This window comes from Galeopterus variegatus, unplaced genomic scaffold (genome assembly GCF_000696425.1).
Source record: "Galeopterus variegatus unplaced genomic scaffold, G_variegatus-3.0.2 Scaffold734, whole genome shotgun sequence".
Taxonomy (NCBI): Eukaryota; Metazoa; Chordata; class Mammalia; order Dermoptera; family Cynocephalidae; genus Galeopterus; species Galeopterus variegatus.
The window spans coordinates 341,205-357,809 of NW_007726845.1; the positions used below are offsets into that span (position 1 = coordinate 341,205).

Genomic DNA, 16,605 nt, shown 5'->3' on the forward strand with positions numbered 1-16,605 from the left:
TATAACAGTACACCTCTATATCTTCTCACCTGGATTTTGTGCTATTATTCTCATGCACTCTATTTCTATGTGTGCTATAAATCTCACAACACATTGCTTTTGCTTTTGTTTTGCTTTGAACAGCTAATTGCATTTTAAGGATATTTAAGTAATAAGAGAAACAGCCTTCTTCTTTTTGGGGGTGGGGGGTGGCCAGTACAGGGATTGAACACCAGACCCTGTTTTTTTTGGTGTTGTTGTTGACACCATGCTCTAACCAACTGAGCTAACCAGCCAGATGAAACAGTCTTTATGCTTACCTACATAGTTACTATTTCCTGTGCTTTTCATGTAGATTTGNCATTGACTATAATTGTGGGTTGTTGATTCCTCCATGCAGTTCAGCCAGTTTTTGCTTCATGTATTTGGCAGCTCTATTACTCAAAGTAAATATGTTGTAGATTTTTATGTCCTCTTGATAAGTTAATTCCTTTATCACTCAGAAATGACCATCTTTATCCCCAGTAATATTCCTGGCTCTAAAAGCTATTTTGTTTGGTATTAGTGCAGTCACTTCTGATTTCTTTTAATTAGTGTTAGCATGATTTATATTTTTTTTTTATCTTTTTACTCTTAACCTATTTATGTCTTTATACAGAAAGAGGTTTTGTTTGTTGTCTGTTCATTAGCATTATACATGAAGGTACTTCAAAAAATTTGTGGGAAATAGAATTGGAAGATAATATGAATCTTTCCATGAACTTTTTGAAGTGCCCTTGTAGTGTGGTCTTATTCTCTTATTTAGTCTGACACCTCTGCTCTTTGGTATGATATTAAGACTATTTACATTTACTGTGGTTCTTAATATTGTTGGGCTTAAATCTATTATTTTGCTATTTATTTCCTGTTTATCCTGTTCTTTTCTCTTTCTTCTTTTTCTGATTTACTTTAGGTTGAGTATTTTCTATAATCCCATTTTATCTTATTTGTGTACTTAGTTATAATTCTCCACTATGTTATTTTCACGGTTGCTTTTGAGTTTAGATTATACAGCTTTAACTCACACTCCTTTCAAGTGATTTTATGCTGGTGAAAATATAGTATAAGAACTTTATAACAGTACACCTCTATATCTTCTCACCTGGATTTTGTGCTATTATTCTCATGCACTCTGTTTCTATGTGTGCTACAAATCTCACGACACATTGCTTTTGCTTTTGTTTTGCTTTGAACAGCTAATTACATTTTAAGGATATTTAAGTAATAAGAGAAACAGCCTTTTTCTTTTTGGGGGGTGGGAGGTGGCCAGTACAGGGATTGAACACCAGACCCTGGTTTTTTTTGTTGTTGTTGTTGGCACCATGCTCTAACCAACTGAGCTAACCAGCCAGCTGAAACAGTCTTTATGCTTACCTACATAGTTACTATTTCCTGTGCTTTTCATGTAGATTTGGATTTCCAAGTGGTATAATTTTTCTTTTCCTTAAAGGCTTGCCTTTAACATTTCAAATTGTCAGTCTGTTGTTAAAGAATTGTTTAAGCTTTTGTGTGACTGAAAATTCTTCAATTTGCCTTTGGTTTTGAAAGATATTTTTGTTGAGTATAGAATTCTACATTGATACATTTTTTTCTTCCAGAACTTCAAAAATCTTGCTCCACTATATTTTGGCTTGCATTGTTTCTGATAGAAAGTCTGCTGTAATTCTTTTATCTGTGTTCCTCTGTATGCAGTATGTCTTTTTGGTGTAGCTGTTTTTAAGATTATCTCTTTGTTACTTTTTTAAGCAATTTGATTTTATATACCTTGGAGTAGTTTTATTTATGTTTATTTTGCTTGGGGTTCATTGAGTCTCTTGGACCTGATACTCTGCCCTGCTAATGCTAGCTGATTTGGCCTTACTGGACTTCCAGCTTTGTCTCCTGAACTCAGGGAACCCACTGCCTGGCTGCCCCCTCCCTGTGGTGTAACATGGAAAATCTTTCCAGACAGTAAGGTGTGGCAATAGTAAGGATCCAGGCCAGCCCATGGCTCACCTGGGAGAGTGTGGCGCTGACACTACGAAGTCAAGGGTTAAGATCCCCTTACTGGTCATCTTTTTTAAAAAATAAATAAAATTAAAAAATAATTTAAAATAATAATAATAATAATAAGGATCCCCTGATTTGTTTCTACTCTCAGAGATCAGCATCTTATCTGCCTAATGTCTAATTTTTAAAAAAAAATTATCTTATAAATTTTGTCTGCTTTTTAAATTCTTTTTAAATGTAGTTCCTGTTACTCCATCTTTGCTGGAAACCAGGAAATTTTATTGAACATTTACTATGTGTCACGCACTTTACATTCACTCATTTATTAAATTCTATCTGAAGTTCTATGACAGACACTATTAACCTATTTTACAGATGAGTAAACCAGGGGATAAAACAAGATTAATGACTAAATTCATATATCCTATTAAATGATAGAATAATTATTTGATGTCAGATGTGTTTGACTACAAAAGGATGCTACCTTCATATAAAACAAAAAGAATTATAGGAAAGCATACAAATGTGCATAAATAAAATCCATTCTTTAAAATTCATTTTAGTCATAGCCACTTTACTGAGTAGTTTAAACTTCTTTCGCTGGTGGTGGTAGCAAGGACATAATCCGGGAATGGCAATTTTACATTTCCAATTACTATCTTTGCTAATTTATTTTCTTGTCCCTTAATGATATCTTGGGCATATTCTGTGAATTTCTGGCCACTTTGGCTATATTAAAAAAAAATCCAGTTCACTTTGAAATTCCAGTCTCATATCCAATTTAAACCCTCTCTCACTGGACTCCAAGAGGCATGGAGAGGGGAAAGGAGGATAATCTGCTGTCATTCTTCCTTCTCCAACCCCTTGGGGTGGAGTAGGGAGCATGATCTTTTGTGCATACCGCCTCTCTCTTGCCTTTTCAATACTAACCACTCTGAGGTTGTGAACGAGGAATAGGGGAGGAACAGGAACAAGGGAGGCAAAGCTCTCCCTATATCACTGCCACATTTGTGATGCTAAAGCATTACTGATATTTTCCTATCTATTCTTGCTCTGTGTGATCCAGATTCCTCTGTTTTTAAAAATTTGTGGTTTTTAAGAGGATCCTCTCTGTCTCTGTCTTCCCCTGGCCCTGCCTGTGGTTCCATTTCCTCCATGGGTGAAGCATTACTTTCCAAGAAGAGTAATGCTATGGAAATGCCATGATTTCTGCTCCCTTGTAAAATCTCTATGCTCCTTCACATGGAGCCAGGTCCTCTTTGCCACTGTCAAAGGGCAGAGGTAACTAGGATGGCTTTAGCCATTCTCTTTCCAGCATACCACACTAAGGCTCTTTCTTGCCCTTGAGCCATGAATTACTTCTGCAACCCTCTCTTCTTCATCTCTCTCTCAAGATGACATGTAGAGACCAAGCTTTTCCAAGAAATCCCTCCTGATAGGATGGGGGCTGTTCTGTTGCTCTGCAGCTCATCAAGCCCTCCTGGGGAGTGGGGTGCCAATCTCTCCTTGTGTGGCACCCCATTCCCTGTCATAATTTTCTCAGAACCCCACTGCATTCATTTAAATTCTAGAGGTGAGGAAATTACCTCATGGGAAAGGATGGGAAAGGAATTACTTCTCACTGAGAGAATAATATGGCTCTACCTCTCCCGTCCCCCAGTAATCTCCTTATAATAGCTTGTTTGCTGGGTGATGATTGTGGGTAATAGGGCCTGTTTAACTGCCTATCAGTAAGCTCTGGGGGGATTATCAGGCCCAGTGTTGCCAGCAGTCTTTAGACTGTGGTGTATTAGTGCCTCTTCTTTTTAGATGGTGCTCCAAGGCAACAGTAAATGTCCTACTCAGTATCTTGATACATAACCAATAGTTCAACTTGGCCTTCTACTGCAGCTGTCCAAAATGTAAGCACAAAAGTTGATTTAAATTTCACATTGCCTAATGCTTTTTTATCACTTTGAAAATCTTAAGCTCTGAAGTACACTAAACATGGACAGAAGCCTGGGAAAAGTCAGCATGGTGTGCAATAATGCAAAATAAATAAATTAACTACTCTCCTGCACAAAATGTGCACAATCATGACAGAAAAAAATAGGGTGCTTTCTTTGGAGGACTGGCATGGTTTCCAAGATGTAGGAATGGGGGTGGGGGAAGGGAAGTATGACAAGTGACAAAAGAGGAGGGGGGGTGGAGAGAGAGAGATTAAGAACACAGTAAGACACTCCTTGCTTTCATTCTTGGCTTCCATGGACACAGCCAAAGGAGTGCTGTGGGCCCCTCTAGGGGAGGCTGGAAGCTGGCAGGCTTCCTTCACTCTCAGAGCTATTTAGAGCTCTGGCCTCTCCACCAGGGATTGGTGCCCATTGCCCAAGGAGCTAGCATTCCTGACCACAGGAGGGAGAGAGTGAAGAAAGAGCTTTCAAGTGGATTCAACATTCTCCCCCGCAGCACTCTCCAAATGTGCTCCTCCCTTTCTCCTCTCCAACACTAGATTCATAAGTTTACAGAAGAAAAACACGGTCATAAATCCAGCCTCACCCTGACACAGCAAGAGAAACAAGCCACATTCTCAGTGTGAGAACCCTGGATTTGTAGGTAAGTGCTACACACCCTGTTCTTTAATAAAAGTTAGGTCAACACTTTTGAGTCTAAAACAAACTGCCTTAAAATGTATTTCTGTCCTGTGTTCTGACCTTATCCTCCTTTTCAATGCTAAGCTTTTTCCTGTATCATTACCACCAAAGCTTTACTGATAGCAATTTATTTACATCCTGGGCATATATTGTGCACTTGCTCTGAGATAAGTATTGTGAAGAACTTAGGGGAAGAAAGATGTGTCCCTGCCAATTAGCTATAGAGTCTGGAGGAGAAAAAGTCGGTGTGCGCTTGGGTATCAGGGTGCATGAAGGATAAAGAAGACCTGAAGTTTGAGAAGATGAGTGAGAGCAGGAAGAGGAGCTTATGCCCAATCTCCGTGGCTTCCCCGGTGCTGCCCAGACTCATTTTGAATGCTATTCTATTTTGTAAGCAGTAGACCCTACTCCTCCCACTCTTTGAAATATTGATTGTTCAGATTTGGTATGAATTATTAGTTTCCAGAGTCATGAGTCTGAAAGCTCCTTGAGGATAGGAAATGTGTCTCATTCACCACTGCTCTCAGCTCTCAGCACAGCCCCAGCACATGGCAGGATTACAGGCTGAATGAACCCAATCACGTGTGAGGGAACAAACTGAGGGGGCCCCAGGATGGCTGTGCCCTAAGTCCCCAAATCCTCTCCAGAGTTTTGAGCAGGCTCTTTGGGAGTCTTCAAGGACTAGTAGAAGGAAATTCTCTTATTGGGTGAATACTGCCTTACATACATAGAGTGATTTATTTTATATTTTCCAAAGAATTGTTCCTATATTTCTCACTTGATTTTTGCACAAATCTAATTAGGGGTTGTGCAGGAAGCCAATTATCTATCACTATTTTATTAGCAAGGAGGCTGAGGCTCAGAGGAATTTTACCCCTCAATCCTTCTATGTCACTCTGGAAATTCATTTTATTATAAGACTAAATTTTCCAATAATGTGATTCATCTGATTAGTCATCCATGGTTTCAGACATATGAGTACACATTTCAAATACTGATTTCTGACTAAAATCCAGGGGTCAGCATCCCAGTCTTGCTTTATCAGGTTAGTTGTGTTGTCTGGGAGAATCTTGTTTTACTGTCTCTAGATCATGAGAATGGAGAGGCACGTGGCCAAGGGACCACTGTATAAGCACTTCGATTTGGAGAGGAAGAACGCCAAGCAGGCTGAAGCCAGACTCAGCCAAAGAGTGCAGAGACTAGAGGATGTCTGCCTCTACCATATGAAATTGCTGACCAGGGAGCAGAGACAGCTCCAGAAAGAACTGCAGAGGTTGAAGCAAGGTAAGGCTTCCAGCACTGGGGAGCAGTATGTTCCAGAGACAGAGCAGGGCAGAAGCCCACCCCCGAGCTGGCAAGAGAGTGAAAAACTCGCCTCATGGCAGGGCCCTTTCAGAGTCCTGGTTATCAGAAAGCAGGAACTTCTGATCTCAGCCTGGACTTTCGGTCCCTCCCGCCCTCCTTCCCTCAATTACACAGCGCCTGGAGCAGCCGCTCACTCAACTTCTTGAGCTAACACTTCTCAGGCTTCTAGTCATTGTTGTCTTTCAAATTAGTTCTTTCTTGCTTAAGTTCTTAGTAATTTTATTTTATTTTTCATTCTGCTTTCCTTTCACTGTATCTAGGCTGACTTGGTTTCACCCCTTTTTTATGTCTTGTCTTTCTCTTTTGGACTAATAAGTACTTATTGAGCAGCTACTAATGTGCAAGACACTGTCAGCCCACTTTACGAAAGGAAATTTTGTTTTTTTTCTTTTTAAATTTTATTTCAATGTATCAATATACAATGTAGTTGATTTTCATGTCCCTTTACCAATTCTTCCTTTTCCCCCCTCTGTCTCCCCGCTCAATGACTGGAAAATTTAAAAAGTATTTTCTCTGGGATTATTACTCCAGTTTCCTCAAGTATAAAATGAAAATGCTATTACCTACCCGATGGAAGTTATGAGAGAATTCAATGAGCACTTGGAACAGTACCTAAGCACAACATAAGTGCTATATACGTTTTTCCTCATATCAATCAATAAAAAAATTTTTCCAGAATTGAAGCTCTTCTACCATCTCTTGAAATTTTTCACAATTGTGCAGTTTGTAGAAACTAGTGTTTCTTTATTCATCATTAAAATAATTAAATTTTACATTTCTTCAAAATTCAGCATAGGCTAGGTATATGTCCATTCTTCAAGACTACATCCCTTCTTGCTTTAAGGCAGGTGCCAGAACTCAGAAGCTCTGAAAACGATGTAGCACGTTCAAGAGGAAAGCCAGGTTCCATGACTGAACGTGAAATCTTTCAGATCTACACAGCTAATGTATAGACCCCAAAGTCAAAAGTAATTTCTAAACGTTATCTGGGAATTATCTCTAACCTCCAGCTTTGGGTCTGAAAGCTGATTCTGAGCAAGTTACAGAACTTATCTGCTTTCAATATTCCTGTCTACAATAAATGGTTAAAGCAATGTAGAATGAGAGCTCACATACTAGAAAAGGACCTTAGAAGTCATTTGGTTGATTCTCACTGCAGTTCTTGAAAAGAACACTGAAGACCAGATGTCTACTCTCAAGAGGGTGTGTAAAGGCGAGGCCCTACGTAGGTGGCTGTCCTTGCTGAGTAGAGAGTTTGCCTCATTCAGGGGCAATATGGAAAGAGTCTGGACCAGGAGACAGAAAACGTTGATTCAGGGGCCTCTGTGTCTATGTCCTTCGGAAAGTTATCCTCTAAACTTCAGACTTCTTGACAGCAAAATTAGGGGAAAGGGAAGGAAACAGTATGTATTTAAGTCTCAGTGTTTATTAGGCACTCTGCCTGGCATTTTTTTTTTATACTTTATTTAACAACATTGTTACTGAGATTCAGCTGTATGCCAGGTAATGGATTGTTTAAGATGCATATTGTCAGTCCTCATTTTAGAGATTTGGATCAGTAGGTTCAAAATCAGGCTCAAAAATTCACATTTTAATTCATCTTACAGATTTGGATCAGTAGGTTCAAAATCGGGTTTAATTCACATTTTTAATTCACATTTTGAGGTGATATGAAGGCAGATTATTTTGGGAGAAGTGTTTTGCAGGCCAGACTTAGCAAAACACTATTATAGCTACTCAGATAGAGGTTGCAATGCTAATGTAAAAAAAACATGGTCTCTGCCCTTGAGATGCCCCTATTTAAGTTGGAGAGTAGCTCTGCTTACAAAAAGTCATGATTGAAAATGACAATTGCTAAATTAGAGTTATTTACAAAGTAGGACAGGAGCATAGGAAGGTTCCTATGTCTATCAAAGGGCCTTAAATGTAATCTCCCAAAATAGGCAGTGTGTGAGCAGAATCTTAGAGGAGCAGGAGAATGGGGAAAAGAGGCAGGGAGTCTGTTAGGAGGACACGTGGAATGGGGCTACTTCTGGCAGAAGGATCAAGACGTATAAAGGTATATAAGTGAACGTGGCTTGCCACAGATAGCTCAGTGCTGCAGGAGTGTAACATGTGAGGGGTTAGGAAGAGAAGGTGTACATGCAGCTTTCAGAGCAAAGCAGCATAGACAGTGTCTCCAATCATGAATAGCTTCACAGGTCTTGCAAAAGAGTTTAGATTTCACCATGCAGGGCTTGAAAGTGGGGAGATCACACGTTCAAATGTTCAAAAGATCACTCTGGTTGCAATGTCTAAGGATAAATAGAGCTCAGGCTATAGTCAGAGTAGTTCTGATAGAATTCTAAAGTTCAAGCCATGGTCTGAAGGCCTGAACTAGGGCATTGGTCAAATGAAGAAAATGAGGCAAGCATCTTGAGATATTTAGAAAATAGAATTGTCAGAACTTTATGACTAATTATATGCCCCAGGGTAAAGAAAACCAGAGTCAAGACTATATTGCCCGGGGCCAGCCCGGTGGCGCACTCGGTAGAGTGCGGTGCTTGGGAGTGTGGTGGCGCTCCCGCCGAGGGTTTGGATCCCATATAGAGACCGGTCAGCTCACTGGTTGAGCGTGGTGTGGGCACAACACCGAGGGTTGCGATCCCGTTGCCGGTCACGGTGTGGGCGCGACACTGAGGGTTGTGATCCCGTTACCAGTCACGAGAAAGGACAAAAAGGGGAAAAAAAAAAAAAAAGACTATATTGCCCGGCACAAAGTAGGCACTCAAACATACTTGTTAAATTGGATAACTGGGTGGAACCAGATACCATGCCTCCATAAAGGGAGCACAGGAGGAAACAAATTTCAGAGAAAAAAACACGTTGTTTTTGCTTTATTATTAGCATATTTATTCATTGTTACAAATCATACTTATCCTTTATGCCCCTTATCCAATCTCTCCCCTTCTCTTCCCCTTCCCCCTGCCAACTCCCCCCTTCTCCCTCCCCCTCCCCCTCAAATAACCATAGATTTGTTCTCTCCATCTGAGAGATTAACTGTGCCTCTGTTGGTTTGTTGCCTGGATGATCTGTCCAGTGCTGAGACAGGTGTGATCAAGTCCTCCCTATTATCATAAGTCAAATGCTTCTTCTACTACTCTGGAGTGTGCTTTGTGGAGAGAGAGGACTTCTTTTCTTTTTGGTCTCCACTGGTGCCTCTCCTTGTGTCAATGCAGTTGAGAGTCTGGCGTGCCATCTGCACGGTGACTGTGACTGCTGCTATTGAGACAAACCACTTTTGCAGCAGCCATGGCAATTGTGGTGGCTATGGTGGGCTACCCACAGGAAAATGGTGTTTTTAGTGTGCTCTTTACCTGGTTGTGGCTGGGTTTGGCTTCCCCCAGCTCCATGCTTCATTCTAAGATGTTGTTGCAGAGCAGTTGAGGGGGAGAAGGAGAAGGGAAGGGGAAGGGGAAATAGAGTGGGAAGAGGAGGAGGAGGGGGAATGTGATCGAGGCCTGTGGCCCCTTCCTCACTCTAGCTGGGGAAGCCAGGGGGCTTCCAGCAGCAGCTGGGTCATCACTGGGCTAGATGCAGATGTCAGGGGAGTGTAGCTGAAGCCCTTGGCCCCCACTGCCCTGGCTCAGGACTTGGGGCACTTCCTGTGGTAGCTCAGTGGTTATCTCTGGGCTGGTTGTGGATGTTGGGAGGTGTGTGGCTGAGGCCCTTGGCCCCCCGTCACCCGGGCTCAGGACCCAGGGCACTTCCTGCAGCAGCTTGGTGGTCATCACTGGGCTGGTTGCAGATGACAGTGGGGCATGGCTGAGGCCCTCAGCCCTCCCTTGACCCTGGCTTGGTAGCCTGGGGGCTTCTGGTCCTTCTAGATTTTATAGGTGTTCTTTAGTGGTATTAGACCTTGACTAGTTAATATCAAACTTTGTCCCTGATCTGTGGGTATTTTGTTCTTTCAGTTCTGTGTTGGATTATTTGCTGTTCCCACCACTTAAACTCTGTACTAGAACTAATTTTTTGTCCTTTGCTTATTTCTAAAATGGGGGAACTTCCTGTGGGAACCAGCACTTGAGCCCTGTGATTGAGCTAAATTGCTGCTTTGCTGCTGATTCCCTGGGGAAGGCTTTTTGTGCAGCTCAGGTTTTAATGGTTGACTTTATAGATACTTCCGGGTCTCGTGAGATCTGGTACACCTGGGTTGTGTGGAAACTCTGGTCTGGGCCTGAGTCTTTTCAGCAAACTGCACCCCTGCCACTCTGTATTCCTGACCAGTCTCCACTGAGTGGTCCTACACTGATTGGGGGACAGATCGGCTGTCCTTGCTGTGTCCCAATGTTCTCCCAGTAGGCCTATCTCCCCTCCCACCCATACTCCAAACACTTCCCATGGGATGAGCCATTCACCAGTCCCTTGCGATGACTCACTGGCCTCTGAGTGGCTCCTTTTTCCAGTTGTTGTGGATCCTTCCTCCTGTGTGGGTCCACAGGAATACTATTAGTGGTCTTGCTAGCCTGGGGGCCACCAAGGCCCTCTTCTCCCCTGCAGCCTTCAAGCAATTTCATCTGAAGGGCACAGCTGTGGCTTTTGCCAGCTCTTACTCCATGTGCTCACCAGCTCCAGCCTTAAGGCAGCCAGGATTCAAAATGGTGGGAACAATCCTTTCTTTCTCTGATAGTGGCTTCTCCTGCCTCCGTGCACTCTGTAGGTCTCTCCTCCTCTTCTCCTGAATTCTAGTGCCCCCAGCTTGGCTGCTGTTGCTTTTTACTAGTTGTAAATTGGTTCACTTGTGGGAGAGAGTGATGTGGGGACCATCTATTTTGCCATCTTGACCGCAAGTCCCAAGGTATGTTCATTTCTGAACCTGTTGGCCTGCATGTCTGGACAGCAGAAGAATGGCCTGGCTGGGAGAAATAGCTCATAATCACTTAGTTAATAGGAAATAGCTGAAGTTATAATGGAACCCCCCACTGACCCCCAATGAGGCAATAAAAGAAGAGAGGCCCACAGAGGACTGTCTCTTGTCCTAACTACTTAGCAAAGAAGTGATCAGATGAAAGTGTGTTAGGAGTTTAATGTGAATTCTAGGCCCTTATCTGATCGTGTTCACACTGCTTGGTGTCTACTAACCACAGTGTACACTTAAGGAATTCACTCCCATTAGGACACACTAGTGCAAGAATCGTGAGATGTCTTGAAAATTAATTGGGTCCTCTATAGCAGTTATGACTACAAGATTCTGAACACCAAGTGAAGGAGTAAAAAGTCCTCTTAACGATGGCCAGCAGTTGCAAACTCACACCATAGGTGGGTAGGAGGTCACAGAATTGTGGAGAATGAGACAATACGCTCACACCCAGTTATTTTGTTTTTGAAAACACTGTGTTTGCCAAATACAACATTCAAACAAAACCTCATGGGCCTAGCCTCAGTTTAAACTTCTGCCCTTGGTGTTTCTAAATCCTCCTTAACATGTTCTAGGCAAACATTTGGGAAGTGCTTTAAGTTTTTCTGTTTTCATCCGTCATGCCAGATCAACCTAATGTAATGTGAACCAAGGATATTCATACATTGGTTCTCTGAAAGTCCAGTTTCCAGCACTTTTTTTTTTTTTCTTATTGATTAGTTTTCTGGGGCTGCCATAACAAAGGACCACAGTTTGGGTGGCTTAAACTACAGAAATCTATCTTCTCACAGTTCTGAAGTCTAGAAGTCCAAAATCAAAGTGTCATTAGGATTGGTTCCTTCTGAAAGCTGTGAGAAAAGGATCTATTCCTGGTCTCTCTTTGGCTTCTAGATGGTCATCTTCTCCCTGTGTCTTCACATTTTCCCCACTCAGTCCCTATTTCTTTGTCCAAATTTCTCCTTTTTATAAAGCCACTAGTCATATTGAATTAGGACCCACCCTACTGACCTCATTTCAACTTGAGTATCTCTATAAAGTCCCTATCTGCAAATAAAGTCACAGTCTGAGGTACTGGGGGTTAGGATTTTAACATGCAATTTTGGGAGGGACACATTTGAGCCCTAACACTTAACTGATTAACTCAAAGCAGAAATCATCAAGAAAAGATTCTCCTCTTGTTTTGGGATTGGAATTCAGAAGAGACCAGAAGATATTCCCGTGTTCTCACCACAGGGAGAGCAGAAGCACAGAGTCCCACAGGCTAATAAAATCAGGTAAGAAAATGCTTATTAAACTCCTGGGTATGACACCAAATCCCTCTTTCAATTGTTCTCCTCTCCCTGAGAAAATGCTGCCTTCTTCTTCTTAAGCAGAGACATTTTCCCCACATTGTTACCACCTGTTTTCACTTCCAGCCCATTTTTACCACTTTATTGCCTCAGCTAATACTACTGAAGGAGGCTGTGGTCTCATAACATAAATGGTCTAAATATGAGCCTTTTCATCAGTTTTCAGATCTCTTTCTTCTTTTTACCTGCTTTTCCAGAACACTGGCAACCGATATGACTCAAGAAATACACAAAACTAAGTTCCAGATGCCTCCTTTATGGCACACTGGCCTCAAAGATTCCACAAGGAGAAAAGAGCAGTTGCTATCTCAAAATGACAGAACTGCCCAAGAGAAGCCGCAAGCCCGAGAGAATGATTCTGTAAATCCACCTAAGGGCATAGACTCCAACAAGGGCATCTCTCTTCTATGTCAAGATCAAGAGGTTTCCTCCGACACCATAGAACAAGGCTCTGGTTCCAGCCCAGCTGGTGATAGTGGAATGGCACAAGTTGATGGGACCAGATCAACAGATGCCAATCTAAAGCCCAGTGGTAATACCAGCAACCAAATTCCCCCAAATCCCATGGAATGTGCAGGAAGCTTCCAAGGCGAGTCCACAAAGCCAAGCTTCTTAGAGTTATTTGCAAAGGCCAAACACGCCCACTATCTCCGACATAGGGTCCCCCCTGAGTCTGAGAGATTGCTTAGCATTGGGGAGATATTCGGGCATGCAGAGTCTTCATCATTCAGAGTGGAAAAGGAGTGTGGAAACAGGGCAGCTTCTAAGTTTCTTCCACTCTAACCATTTAACATATCCTGACAATAACATATATACCCTATTCACTAAGGATGTGTGCTCCTCAAACACTATAGTAAGCAATACATAGAAACAAACAAACAGAAATGTATGACAATTTTATTTGAAATCCCCAGGGTTTTTGTTTTTGTTTTTGGTTTTGTTTGTTTGTTTGTTTGTTTGTTTCTTTTACAGGAATATGATCTTTCTCTGAATGAAAAATGCTAATATATAAATAAAGGGGGGAGGGACCAATCTTATGAAAATATCTTAAGCGATGCACATATGTTTATAATGTCATCACAAACGTGAATATACATGATGACTGGACTTTCCTTGAAGGGACAATCTTGAGTCCTGCTTCCAGTGCCTCTGTTTCTTACAAGAGATTCTCATGGTGCCACCTGCTGGCAAAATGGCATAACTGTTCTCTGTTTTAGTTTCATTTATGGTGGTGGTATGAATAGGAACACAATTGAAAATATGTACTATAACATGGTCTCTAAATAAAGCCTGCTCTCCTGCCACAGCTCTGTGCTCATTTTTGGAGCCCTTTCCTTCCTTCCTTCCTTAATTTCCAGGCAGCTCCATTTTAGTTTTCTCATTCCCACTTTCAGCCGGCTCATATCAAACTTTTTGGATCCTAACAAAAGAGTAATGAACAATCTGTTTCTTTCCATACCCTCTAAAATCAAAGGATTTCAAAAACATCTAATCATCTCCCAACACACTATCAGATTCACATCAGAATCTATCAGGAACTGTCTCCCTGTAAAACAAGACACTGACATCTTTAAAGTTATTGTTTCAAGTAGGCCTCTATGATTTGGGCTACACTGTAACTGAATCTAGTATACTTTGTTTATCATCCAGCTGGGCCAAATATCCCATGAAAAATAAGTAGGATCATAAGCCATCAGAAAATAGTAGCTCACTGTTCATGCATTTTAAGTCTATTGTCTACCTAATTAAGTACAGAATAAAATCATCATCGCTTTTTATCATTTAATTATTAGTTATACTGACACCATTAGAAAAATCAGCTTGCACCTATAAGTCCAAGGTCCTCAAGAAATCAGGCATCTACCAATTTATACATTCAGATCTTCAACTCAGTAGTAAACTTGAATTCCAGAAGAATAAACTTCAGGGCCTGTTTAATATCAGTCATCAATATTTGATGTAACCCAGCCTAGAGATACTTTAAAGAAATAAGATTATTTAGATCAGAAGTGATAAAAAAAAATCCCAACCAACATTACAAATGACCTGAAATGAAGATTAATTCACATTTCATCTACACTTAGTTAACTGTGAATTAATTTAATTACATTTAATTTAATAACTCAATTTAATTCACATTTAAGATTCCTCATGTTTAAAAATAATTCATAATAGCCCCCAGTTTTCGCTACCTCCTACCATCCTAAGGCTTTCTGCACAACATGCCAACTGATCCTCACAAAAACTCTGCAAAATCCTCATTTTACATATAAGGAAATTGAGAGTAGAGCAGGAGCAACTTGCTAATAAATGGCAGACCAGAATTCGATCCCTGTTCTACTCAATTTCCTTGGTCACACTCTTTCCATTACCTCACGCTACCACCTATTTGAAAACAAAAGCTTGGCTCAGTCATGGGAGAATCAGTTTTATTAGCACGGCCTCTGGTCCTCAATGGGGAAACAATTCTTTATAGTGGGAAGAGCACAAGAAATCTGCTCCCTCGGTCATTTTCTTCCATAAAGCCAAGCAACAAGGGAGGGCAGGCAGAGATGACAAAATTGATTTATGAATACTTAATTATTTATACTCACCTCAAATAGAAACATTCAGCTTAGAAGACCCCCTTTTAGACTGCCCAAGCTTTTTCCTATAGTTCTTTCTCCGTGTTTCCTATTCAAGCTTTGCCTGTCTCCATCACAATCCTCCTCTAAGGATGAGTTCTCAGATCAATGTAGCCCCCATCTAAAGGAGGAAGAAGCCATCACCAATGCAGCAGGGAGCAGGGCCTGAGCCCAGGCCTCTGCACCACTTGATTAAACCTCCTCTGTTCCAGGTACATCCACCATTAGGATCAAGAGAAGTAAGCGTTCTGCATGCTCCTCCTGTCATCTTGCTTTTATCTTCATATATATGACAGATCCAGGTCTGTCTGTACTTCCAAATTCAATATTCTACTACATTCTATTTCAAATAGCATTTCATGCATTGCCACAGAATTGTACATTTACAAACCTTCTAACCACACAGATTTTATATTCGTATATTTAGTTTAATGCATTTTCCTTCTTCAGGACAATTAGTTTGAAACTAATATAATTTTCCAAAGGGTATTCCAAGAGATCTTCCTAAGTGCTATCAAAAAAAAAAAAAAAAAAAGGAAGGACACTGGATTAAAATAAGTTTGGGGAAACCTGCGTTAAACAAACTTCTCTACCATGGACTTCCCCGAGTCTTTAATATGCTAATGCCATTGTGAATGTCAGGTGGAAAATTACATCATGCTCAATTTCCCCTAACTATATGACCATGAGAACTTCATCCGTAAGTCATCTCCAGGGACTATGATAATCTACCAAGTACACTTTAGAAAACTGTCCTGGAATAAAAACCAGATTAATCTAAGCTTTTTATCTCATACAGGTCAATTAGTCAGCAAAGGTCTTATAAATTTCAGATGGTAAGAGCAGAAATGACATTTTTCTTAAAGGATATTTTCCTCATTATTCTTATAGGTATTACCACATAGACAGGCAAACACACAGTCACAGGTGTACACACATACACATACAAATGTGGTAACAGCCTTACTCCAAAAATTATTAGGGTAAAATGACAGAAATGGTAAGAAGGTAAGGAAATATTTGTGGCTGTTTTAGTTGCTTCATACATGCTACATGTGTTATCAGGAGGTAGTCTTCACTTCACTTGACAGGTGAGAAATCTGAATTTCAGAGATTTGAACTTCAGAAGTCCAGTTGGATCCTGAACAGGCAGCAGGTACGAAGCTGGGGATCAAGCCTATTTCTGTCTAGCTCTAAAGCCCCTGTTCTCCCCTCTGCATTACACAGCCTTACTTCCTGCCATCCAAAAGTTCAATGACAATAAATAGTACAGTCCCTGATCTCAAGTTTTCCATACTGTGGAATAAACAGACCCCAAAACAAATTCAACTGATGTTGCATTTAAAATTTTTGTCTATTCCCTAACAACTATTCTACCCTAAATGATTAAACAAAGCCAATCATGGTAGTTTTATTCTGCCTGCCAGTAATTCATTCAGGAAAGGGCATGTGACTCAGTCCTTGCCAATTAAACATGAGAGAAAGTCTACCAAGGACTTCTAAGAAAAGTATCCCCATTTCTAAGAAACAGACCCAGAGAAAATAGTTGCTTTCATCCTTTAGGCACCGTCATGCCCGGAGGTGATTTCCTGAGCCATCCTGCTCCAGGCCGAGGAGGAAGCACAGGAAGTCATGAGCAATAGATAAAGCTGGCGACATGGGCAGAAATCAGATCATGAACTGCTTTATATTTAGGGTGACTAATGTATCATCTAAACCGGAACACCTCTGAG

The 16,605-nt window shown here is 41.1% G+C and overlaps 1 protein-coding gene across 1 annotated transcript; it reads left to right on the forward strand.

Moving 5' to 3' along the window:
• Window positions 1-5,734: 5,734 nt before the first annotated feature.
• On the forward strand, window positions 5,735-13,120 carry LOC103589873 (chromosome unknown open reading frame, human C1orf110). The gene is made up of 3 exons (XM_008571925.1): window positions 5,735-5,921; window positions 12,047-12,173; window positions 12,446-13,120. The coding sequence occupies exons 1-3, from the start codon at window positions 5,735-5,737 to the stop codon at window positions 13,029-13,031; spliced, it is 900 nt and encodes a 299-aa protein (XP_008570147.1). The 3' UTR covers window positions 13,032-13,120.
• The last annotated feature ends 3,485 nt before the right edge of the window (window positions 13,121-16,605 follow it).

What these genes read in the sequence shown, in the direction of transcription:
- LOC103589873 (XM_008571925.1), top strand. Translation starts at nt 5,735, where the DNA reads ATGGAGAGGCACGTGGCCAAGGGACCACTGTATAAGCACTTCGATTTG. An exon ending in ACTGCAGAGGTTGAAGCAAG is followed by an intron (nt 5,922 to 12,046) that starts GTAAGGCTTCCA and finishes ATTAACTCAAAG; the next exon opens with CAGAAATCATCAAGAAAAGA. An exon ending in CCACAGGCTAATAAAATCAG is followed by an intron (nt 12,174 to 12,445) that starts GTAAGAAAATGC and finishes CTGCTTTTCCAG; the next exon opens with AACACTGGCAACCGATATGA.